Raw genomic sequence first — 11,129 nt, 5'->3', positions numbered from 1 at the left:
GAGGGGGCTCTGAGCAACCTGATCTAGTTGAAGATGTCCCTGCCCACGGCAGGGGGGTTGGACTAGATGACCTTTAAAGGTCCCTTCCAAGCCAAACTATTCTATGATTCTATGATTCTTCCTTCTCGGTCTAGAAAATGGGTTGGAAAGTCATCCCAGATGTAACATTTTCTCCATCCTTATTTGAACAGAAAAACTAAGAGAAGCAGTCTCTCTTGTAATGTGTTAACAATTCTGCATCAACACCAAGCCTGGTTGATGGTACATAAAGCTAAAAATGAATAAAATCTTCACTAAATTGCTTTGAATGTTCAAACAGACTGAGTTTGCTTTTTCAACTGAGGCTTATGCCACTTCCAGTTTTTCCTCAAAACATTTGCTTATTCATATATTTATCACAGAAATGGCCTTACCTCAGCTGCATCTTGCTGGTCTCTGAAGACAATTGCATTTTTTATGGATTGGATAAAAAATCCATTCAGTTCCTTTTGTTTCTTGTTTGGCAAAATCCGGAGCAATGGGATCATTATGAATGGGAAAGAAACTGTAAGAGGTTTTAAAGAAGAAAACACAGAATCAGACTGTAAAAGCATATAATATCCCCCTCCTTTCATTAATATTATAAAGCTCATCAAGTGGGATGTGTTACTTTTGTGAAACCTCTTTCTTCCCCTTTCTCTCTCCCTCTTCCTCTTTTTCTTCCACCCCCATAGCCTGGTAAAGGATCTTCTTTTAGAAATTCCATGTTGGCCGGGACTCCCCTGCCAGATAGATGCCTTCCAAGCTTGATTCCACAATGCTTCAGGATTTCAGTTCAGCTTCATGATGCCACAGAGCTACCACAAAGGGGAGAATTATTTTCCCTGTCTACTCAAACAATTGCATACAGAAGGTGGGGGATCTCGAACTAGCCTAGCAGCTTATGGCACTGATCCATGAAATTGTGTAGGAGTCATTCTCATTTACAGTTCTCCAATACTAGGATACTGGTTTGCTATTTTATTTTGGTTCTCTAAACAGGCCACAGACTCTGGAAGTGGGATGTTATCACAAGGATGGTCTCCAGTCCATGGCCTTTATAGTCAGGAACTAGAAACCTGAGTGAAGTCTTGCATCTTAATAAACCCCTCACTAACTTATGAACAACTTAAGACTAACGAGTCAGTCATCGGAAAACCCCTGTGCTGCCAACAGGGCAACACAGTGTGGAAATTCAGACCACGTAATGTACCAGCAGAAAGAGATCAACCAATGAATCCAACCCCAAACCCTACAGAAACTTTCTTTAATGAAGGACACGGTCTTTGACCTAAAGGGGCACATTTCCGTCCCTTCAGAAATTAATCACAAATCCCACTTTGCAATCAGGTTAAACATTAACCCGAGGACATTTTGGATACACAACTCCAGAAGGAAACAGTTCACGTGCTGCTAGTACAGGTGCAATCTGTAATGCCAGCAGGATCAGATGGGCACAGGAAACTTTGCCACTGTGCCGCCTGACACTATTGTGAGCAGGTCTAGCTAGGAAGATGGTAAAACCTCAACAACCTCGATTATGCTGTGGCTTCCTCAGCTATGATTCTTACTGCCTTTGCATTAACAATGCCACTGACACCGTGAAGCCTTCACTTTCATGCGCTAGAACTAAATGGCTTTATACCCCATTCTTGCATTCCCTATCCATTCACCTGAAAATAAATGCATTCTCTTAATGACAGCCTGTGCTGGCACTTATCATCTTTATCTTTTATAGCCACCAACTAGGCTGCTGCTGCTGTTCAAATAAGAATTTGGAGGACTTATACTATCTGCTTATGCTTCTCCACCTATTTTCTTTAGTGGGTTATTAGCCCACTGTTTTTTATGCATGGGGTTTCAATCTCTACCAAGCAAACCCAGTGCACAAAAACTTTACTCGCAGGCTCCGAAGGGCAGTTACTCTGTTTTAATGCAGAAGTATACTAAAAGAGATACCGTAGAAACTACGGGTCCCAGAAACCTTCCACTCAGATCAACCTGGAGCATTGCCTTCCCAGACTCAGTGTCTGGAGGAAGTTGCATTAATGGTGACAAGAGCTGTAGAGCATATGGTGGAAGTCTCGAGGGTATACTTGGCCTGTAGGTTTTATTCTGAACACCTCTGAAATAAAGTCTGCTATACATCTTCCTGCTCCTGCTTCAGCATGTTTTGCAATTTGAGAATGACTTTTAGAAAATGACCATAAAGAAGAAGACAAAGCTAGACTATACTCACGGATTAGAATGAGGAGAGGCTTAAACAAAGACATTTCAAAGAATGTTCTGCAATTCTTAACAAAGGGGTCGTCAGGATCCTTCTGAGAATCCACCTCAGTACCAAAAGCTACACTACCAACGACATCCAAGGTAAAGCAGTTGTAACACCTGCATTGAGTTGAAGAATGATAAATCATTAGCTACAAATTACATATCCATTAATATCTTGCTTCTACAAACATCACATAACATTAATTTTTGCCTCCAATTTTCTTTTTGCTTTTAGATTTGAGCTTTGCCAACAAGAGATGTTTCCATCATTCTGACAAATGCTGCTGCTTAATAACGATCACCTTCTCTCCATCTACAAAGTGAACATATTTTCATATAGCTCAATAATTCCACTAAAAATTTATAAAAAATAAACAATATTTCATTTGTTATTACCTAGAAATCAAATACAACCGATCGAAGATTCATAAGCGTTTTCTTAGTATGCATTCTAATAAAAGAGATCATTCCTTTCTCATTTTAAACTGCAGAAACCACATCTACTACCAGTCCAGTCTAAACTCTCAGTGACAAGATGTGCTTAAGTAAAATTTCCTGTTAAGGGTTTCCTTCATCTTCTTGATAGCTCCTTTGTAATGTAAAATCGTGGCCAAAACCAAGAGGAACTGACACCATGTGAAATCTGTGTCTCTGCAGAGGAGCAGCAAATGCTTTGAGAACTACAAATGACCTGTGGACCATGATCCAGAAACTTCAGAACTTACTGAATCTCTCCCTGCATATCTGACCATCTATCCAGTTCTCTCACCATCTTTATTTCTACTGGGCATTAGCAGCTGTATTTAGTTTTGAGATAAATGGACTGAGAATGTAAAATATCTTTGAAATTTGATTCTTCTGATCTGTGGTCAAGTCTGCAATGACTGTTCTTCTATGTTCCCTTACAAATGGCTAATATCAAATTCTCTGGTGTTTTAACCTGAGTGAGCATGTATTAAGAGAAGGACAGGACTCAGGCCCAGTATATCCTGTATAGATATTGTGAAGCAGCATTTCTAAACTATGATCTTTGGGCACTGTCATTCTGATGACACCAGAGCAGATTTGGAAGATAACAACAGTACTGCAAAGCTAAGTAACTTATTTGGGTTGTCAACTCTTACACACAAAACCCCCACATTGTTAGAAGTTGAAATGTTAAAAGAGGGGGCACTGCAATAAAACAATAATTGCAGAAGCACTTGATCATCTACCTCTCCAAGGTACTGAAAAAGCTTAAAAACTAAATTTTGCGTTGTTGGCAAAGCACAAAATGGCTAAAGACAACTAACATACAAGACAACAGGAGATTGCAGACAGGGTATTTACATCCAAAAAATAGCTCCCAAGGCAATTCTGGGAAACTGCAGTGCAATGATAATCACATTTATGTATGTCAAACCTGCTGAAATGGTAGTATGATAAAACAACTGGAAGATCATATTCTGAGATGATCAACATCATTCATTTATACTTTCAAAAGGTCTTTTCCAAAGTGCCTCTTGAGAGGTGAAACCCTCAAGGATCAATAGCTAAAAGACCAGGCAAAGAAAAAGGACAAATGGAAAAAAGGGAAAAGCCTGGAAGGACTCAAAAGGTCAATTTTCATCAGAGCACTAGGCTAAGTGTAATGTATCTCAAGGTTTCATGGCATCTCTTCAGATGTTTAATAAAGAGATCTCTGTGCACATGCATACACTTGCATATGTACTTGAAAAGAGATGGATGAATTATGGCTAAATATCTATTTCTTTAGATGAACCAAATTATTTGCACTGCTCCCGTTTCGGGGAAACCATGAAGAACTTCAGAGGGCACTGACCAGCCTAGCAAATGAAGTGTATGCAAAATAGTGCCTATTAGAAAGAATGCATTTGAACTACTCATATGCCGTACAGGGTCCTAGAAGAAATGCATCTGCTCAGAGAAGGGGCTAGACATTGTTGTGAACAGTTCAGTGAAGACCTCTGATGAAAGAGCAACAAAAAAGATAATAGGCTATTAAATGCACAAGAAACGGTAGAAAGCACAGTATGGAAAATATTAAAGTGTCATTTTATAAATCAATGGTGCATTCTCATCTGGACTACCGATCCCGTCATTTCACAAAAGGCTAGTGTGCCATTAGAGGGGGTTAGGAGGAATGTGGAAAGAATGATTAAGTGCTCAAAAAACCTCATATAAAAAAAGCAAGAGGATGATGGACTAGAGGGATTTGATACTAGATCAATTCCTATATCTGTACGTTATTGGCAGACTGTAGAGAGCAGACTGGACAGGGACTGATTCAGCTTTCCTTTCTGCTTCCAGCTGTTAAAACTTCATTAAACAACAGCTAGAAATACATTAGATGCTTTTCCAAAATTACTTTTCAAGTATGCAATGGCTGCCCCCAGGAAGAAAAGACATCTATCAGACACATCCTCTATTAAACTACGATCTCCACTTATAAAAACGAGGGAGGAAAAAAAATCTTCTTTTATACAGTAAGCGCATATTTAGAATAACTGCTGCTATTGACTTTTTTTTTAAATCTGCTACTAATTTCTGGCATGTTGAACATACCTCTGGATATCAAAAGCTTTGCCAGAATCTGCATAGACTTTCAAGTTACACAGCAGGATGTCACAGGCCTGGTTTATTAGCGGTATCATCTAGAAAGGAACACATTGTATTGTGAAAAACATTAAAATGTTAAAAAAAAACCAAAACAATTATTCTAAATTAGTTTTACCCAGTAGATGGGACAGAGCTCTCAGGATCCTCTGCAGGTGTGGTCAGGCACTTTTGCACAGGTAAGATGAAATGTTTGGACTGTCTGCTAAAAATAAACTTACACATTACAGGGATGCCCTTCTCCAGCTCTGGGCCTAAACACAAGAGGCCCTGTTGCTTACCTGACCTTTGGTTCTTGCTCACCTGTGGCTACATACGCAGAGAGCTATAAAGCAAAGACATCCCCCTCTCTTTTTAATCATTCCCTGTTCCAACTGATGATTTATCACGATCCATATTTACAGTACATTACATTTAGGCTACATATGCTCCAGGGCAGAAGGAATAATATTTTCCATAGTCCCAAAGTCCTGTAAAGATATTAGCATCAGTGGCCCAGCATTTCCATCCTGCTGTCCCTCAGTTTGAGGGATTTACCATGTACGTTGGAAAAGCACCATGTATACCACTACAAGTTGCTGAGGGCAAACTGCTGTTGCTACCTGAGGAAAGGGTTTTCTGGAGCGGTGACGCCATTAAGTGGACAATCACGTGAATTTATTCAGCTAATGGTTCTTTCCAGTCGCTGACACGTGATGGTCAGGTAGACTTACCCGCAGCCTGGCTGTAGCTAACAGTGCAATAGTCTCTTCTTTAGCGCTTTATGGAAACCATGACATAGGCAACCATCAAGACCTCATTAAAGTCTCTCTCTCTCTCTTTCTCTTTCACTTTTTACATATGAAAGGCATCAGACACTTGCCTTGATTACACCTGCTAGGGTGGTAGAGGAAGGGTGTAGCAACAATCCAGCCATGATCCTAAAGGCATTATCTGCTATGGCTCTTTCTCCATACAGACTGCTGAGAGATCCTTATAGCCTACAATTTAATACCACAGTCTTGCCTCAACAATTATGCCAAGCATCAGCAGACATACGCACAGAAACCTGCCTTTCCTTCCTGAACAACCTCCTTCAGCATACGGATATCAACAAACATGAGAACAGACTTGTCCTACTCCTCTGACATTCTTGTTGCCAAAAAAGACTTACTGCAGCCTCTCAGCACACTCCGAGAGCTATGCAGCCCGCCCAGCCAAGTCCATTTTGCTTGGCACTTCTACCTCTGCGAAACTGGCATAACACTTTGTGCACAGGCACACTGCCATCCTAACACATGGGCAAGACTATATGCAGTCAAAAGGCCAACGCGGGAGCATCCAACATGTTTTCCAAAGGCGGAAGTCTGAGTCAAGAATGTGTCTAGCTGCTCTCGAGGTCCCGTACCTATATGGGATGGAGCAGGTTGTCGCTATTTCAGTTCAAAGCCGGATTGATTTGGGCTTTGCCACAGTCTCACAAGACAATTCTGAAGCCAGATTAGTATTCGGTAAAAGTAGCTGGTATGTGTTTGGGGGGTGCACACCACGTTATGTGGCAGTTTTCTTCCCCTTTTGGCTTTCTAAAGAAGGTCCCCTGCAGTGAGCTCCTTCTCAAATGGTTCAACAAAATTAACACATTTCTGTTCAACAGATTGAACCAGGGTGAAATGCTTTATAATCTCTGGTCCGGCCTCTCCAATGAACTGAACCAGTCAAGGAGAACAAAATGAAAATCCATATTTTAACAGGTATGATGTTTCCTAAACAGATGGTGATCGTTTCAGATTTTCCTTTTATTGCCTTATTTTCTCTCTTATTCTTCACATCACCAGACCTGCAACCACCCAGCTGGTTGCTATTGCTTTCCAACAGCTGGCAGAGATGGCAGGGGTATGTACACCTGGCCAGGGCATCTCACAGCACCTCTGCACTTTCCACATTCCACCAGCCTTTCAAAATACTGTTGCAATTCATTTCTAGCCATAAGATATTTTTATTAGCAAATCTAACCAGGAAAATGGGGAAGGGGGCACATGGATTTGATTTATTCTTAGCATGATAGGACAGAGTCATATCAATGAGACAATTATTTGCATATGAAAGCTATGGGGGATATCTACTCGGGAATCCTGGGTTTGGGTTTTTATTCCCGTAAGGGACATAAATTAGTCCAAGATTGCTAACTACACAGACCACAGACTGAAACATTCTCAAGTCCCTTAACACTTTAAACTCTTTGTTCAATTGTCAAGAAAAATAAAGTAGTGTTTGGGGAGGTGAACAATACCAAACTTTGAAAACCGGCACAGAAACAGACATGCTGATCTGCACCGCCTTGGGTATCACTAACTTCCTATACATTATCATTTGCCAGTCAGAACATAAAAGCTGCATAACCTGCCTGAGATTCAGTTCTTGGTGGGTAAACAAACCCCAGCTGCTCTGTGTTCAGATTGGCTGAGAGTAACAGGATGAAGAAAAATCTAAACAATATGGTCCCTGTAAATATTTGATCTGCCAGTTATCTAATAGCAAGAGTAGCCCAGAGTCCAAATTTCTTTCTTTCTGCCAAAGAAGAGCATTTGGGGTTAGGGTTTTCATGATGCCAGGAGCTTTGCTGTATAAATCCTGCCAATATGCTATTTGGCACATAATAACAATTAGTTTCTGATTCTGCATACGCACAGTGCATGGGGATGTTTGCACTGTTCAAAGGCATCAGAGTCATGTTCCTCTAGTTAGATGTGGTCCTCAGTATTCACTATTATTATTCTCCTTATTATTAGCACCCAAACTATAAAGTAGAAGGCTGGGTCATATTCACTGTAGACAGACACACTGGAAACTTTACTGTTCAGATACAGTACACAGAGGTCACATTGGGCCTCTTGTCCCACAAATGGGATGAAATAGAAAGGAAAGAGAAGGAGAAAGGATATATCTCTAACATAAGAACTGCTTCTGTACCAGATTTCAAGTCCCTGACTAAAACCAGGAAAAGAGCGGAGCTTCAGGAAGATGTTTGTGAGAGGATTTGTTACCATCACCTCACAGTGAGGCCCTGCTATTCATGGGCACAACTTACCAAAATGAGCAACTCAACCGGACACTGACTTGTGGCTCAAGGATATGCACATTTCACATATCAGCTTTTACATTAGTGATTTGCTTTGTCTCAGGTGAGCACACTTGCTTTGCTGAGTAACAATAGCAATTTCCAGAGACCCTTTCAAAATGCCTCTGATGAATGTGCACCAGCAGAGTAAGAGCAAATCAAGGAAACCTCAATGGTTGGACTGTCAGATCTTATGTTCTAGTGGGACCTGGAAGATCTACATGCCTGAGAGTGACACTAGAGGATTTTCCTGCACTGTTCTGCCATGTTATCACAAGTTCTGCTTTGTGTCTCCCTTTGTTTGAAAGAAAATGCCTCAGCACAAACTCCACTTAGCAGGTTATTTAGGACAATGCTACACGATGCTGTGCTCTGTTCTTTAATTTCTGTGTTCTGTTTTGTTTTAATGGTTGGTTAATGGAGGAGAGGATTCCCGGCATACTGATAGGAGATGACAAGACTACTGCAGCAACATCAGAATAAATAAAAATCAATAGGTTTTCTGCTGGTGTTGGCTGTAAAAGAGAGCAAAGCTATTTATCAAGTCTGACAAGGGGTCCCGAACTGCAGGATCATCACAGGCACCACAGCAAAAAGAAGAGGAACAAAATAGGAAATACTAAATAGGGAATCAAGATCACTAACATATCAGCTTGTTTCAAGACATAATAGCTGAGGAGAGCATGACAGAAACACCGGGAAATGCATCTTTTACTTAAGGACCTCCAGGTATTTTACTTCACCAATTCCTCACGAATTACATCTTCGATCAACTTTCAGTGGTCGGTATTATTCCCATTTAACAGATGAAAGCCGTTTCATGCACAGAGAATTTAAGTAGCTTCTGCCAGATCACCCACAGGCAGTCAATGGCAGAGCTGGAAGTGAAACTTCTTGGGTCTCCTGCCTCCTATCTCTCATTTCTTGTTCTTAGTGCTCCCATAGCAATGGCACTATGGGAGTGCACTATGGGAGGTCCATTCAGAGGTCTCACTGGAAAGAGCTTATTATCAGATCTGCTACCAACTCCAGTGGCATCTCATGTGGGATGCTACCAAATCTTACTGCAGGATCAAGCTTAGAAGCCTATTGATTTATGCTATACTTACCACTATAGTATTTGCATTTAATGTTATCTGGAGCCAAACCTTCCTTCAGCTGGAGTGGACTGCTTTACTGATCTTTACATACTTGTTAGAAAAAGAAAACTAAAAAGGGAGAACACACAATATATAGAAATCCATAAAAGCAACAGTGAAACAGTGCATGGCTTTTAAAGAGGAATTGAGGAGACAGAGAAAGAAAGCTGGAGAAGATGCCAGAAAACCTTCGAAAATGTTAGGAAAACAACTCTCTGTGTACACGCAGCAATCGCTATGCTGGCTACCCAACAGCTCTATAACCTCTAGTTTCTAGTTAATTGCTCGTAACTTTGCAAACTTCAAAATTTCTGGGATCAACTTTTCCTCATTTGGTGACTGGCTTTGCCAAACTAAGGGGAAATTCCTCAAGCTTAGTGAACTTCTCAGTGACGCTACACCGCTTCTGTGGAGAGACGAGGGCAAAGTACGCCTCTGTCCCCAGCCACAGCACCTAGATGCCTCTGTGGGGCATTACGGGTCAAACCTTAGCAACATACATTAGCTCTGTCTTGGGCTTTGTCCTCCAGCAGCTAGGCCAAAGAGTGGATGACCAGCTTCTTGTTATTTCCAGTGCTGAAGCTGCCCTTTAGCCTAGTAGTAGATTCTTGTGTTTCTGAAATGGAGATATCAGGAACCTACACTCAACTCTGCGGCCCTCTGTGCATCTTTTATCTGAAGTGATTGCTATGGGGAGCACGAGGAGTCATTAACATTTATTGCTCCGTCACAGGCTAATAGCTCCCAGTTCTCTCAGACCATCCAGACAGACAAGTCTATGTTCAGAGTGGCACTAAGGGCTGCGGTGCTCAAGGGGAACCACTCTCCAAAGCTACTCAGGAGGTCTGCAGTCTCTCCAGCATCACTGGAGAGTCTGCATAGGGGAATGAAGGCAAGGCAGACATCCAGAGTGAACAGAGAGGAAGACTTTGGTGTGGGGTTTTGCCAGAGCTCAGATCTCTGTGGCAAAGGAATCAATGCCTTAGGAGAAGAAATGAGGAATGTGTCTAGCAGTATTTATAAATATGTATAAAACAACATATCGAGGTTGTTATGCAATAAATACCAAAACTAGCTTATTTGTAACTCCTTTGAGGTAGAGAGGAAGAGTTTATTATAAACAGGATGTCTTCTACATAACTCTGAATACTGTGTAGTATGGCCAATACTAGAACATGGTATTTTTATTTCCATGCTGCTGTAAAGGTTCTGAGAGAGTACTAAATATGGGAGAGTTAAAAAGTGAGATCATAATAAATGAGCATTAATTTCCTTTGAGAAGTGTTGGTATGGCTTCTAAATTAAGCAACAGCAAGAGAAGCACATGGGCGAGGACTTAAGTTGCATTAACTTCAAATCCCAGAACTGTTCATGTATTTGGGTAGAAAATGAAATGGAAGGCTGAGGCGCGCATCCATTCAAAAGAGGTTCTTAATCTCACATGGACTTACTGCAAGCATCTCTCTGTGTAGAGATGGACAGTCTTCTGGTGAAGACATGGGACAGAGGAACAAAGTTGGGCCTTTCAGAGAGACCTTCCCCACTCCTTGTTTTCCCACTTTCTGTAGACTGGGAGGAGAAAGTGACCATTTCCAGGTCACCCTGAGCCCACACACTATCATACCCAGGTAGTGTTTTCCTCAATACCTACAGTGGCAGGGAAGAATACTGAAAGGAACAGGAAAACACACCTGATCAACACGTGGCTCAGGGGCTGGTGCCATCAGAGGAATTTTAGCTTTTTTGATCATGGGGAGGTTTACACGGCACCGGGCCTGCTGGCGACAGATGGAGTTCAGCTGTCTCACAGGGGGAAAAGGATCATTGCTCATGAATTGGCAGAGCTCATTGAGAGGGCTTTAAACTAGGTTCGAAGGGGGAAGGGGATAAAACCAGGCTCACTAGAGATGAGCCTAGGGGTGGCATGCCAATGCCGGGGGCGAAATCGATAGCCCAGCTGAAGTGCATCTACACCAATGCACGCAGCA

General features: G+C 41.6%; 1 protein-coding gene across 1 annotated transcript in view; it reads right to left on the bottom strand.

Moving 5' to 3' along the window:
- The window catches only part of TBXAS1 (thromboxane A synthase 1 (platelet)), a 251,951-nt gene that overhangs the window by 92,528 nt on the left and 148,294 nt on the right, over positions 1 to 11,129 (bottom strand). Inside the window, exons 7-9 of the mRNA XM_009332943.1 lie at positions 4,855 to 4,943; positions 2,258 to 2,406; positions 414 to 544 (exon numbers count right to left, since the gene is read on the bottom strand). Coding sequence (XP_009331218.1) covers positions 414 to 544; positions 2,258 to 2,406; positions 4,855 to 4,943 — 369 coding nt within the window. The remainder of the gene's footprint in view (positions 1 to 413; positions 545 to 2,257; positions 2,407 to 4,854; positions 4,944 to 11,129) is intronic.

Source organism: Pygoscelis adeliae, unplaced genomic scaffold (genome assembly GCF_000699105.1).
Source record: "Pygoscelis adeliae isolate BGI_AS28 unplaced genomic scaffold, ASM69910v1 Scaffold38, whole genome shotgun sequence".
Classification (NCBI taxonomy): Eukaryota; Metazoa; Chordata; class Aves; order Sphenisciformes; family Spheniscidae; genus Pygoscelis; species Pygoscelis adeliae.
This window is presented reverse-complemented; position numbering and strand designations above follow the sequence as displayed.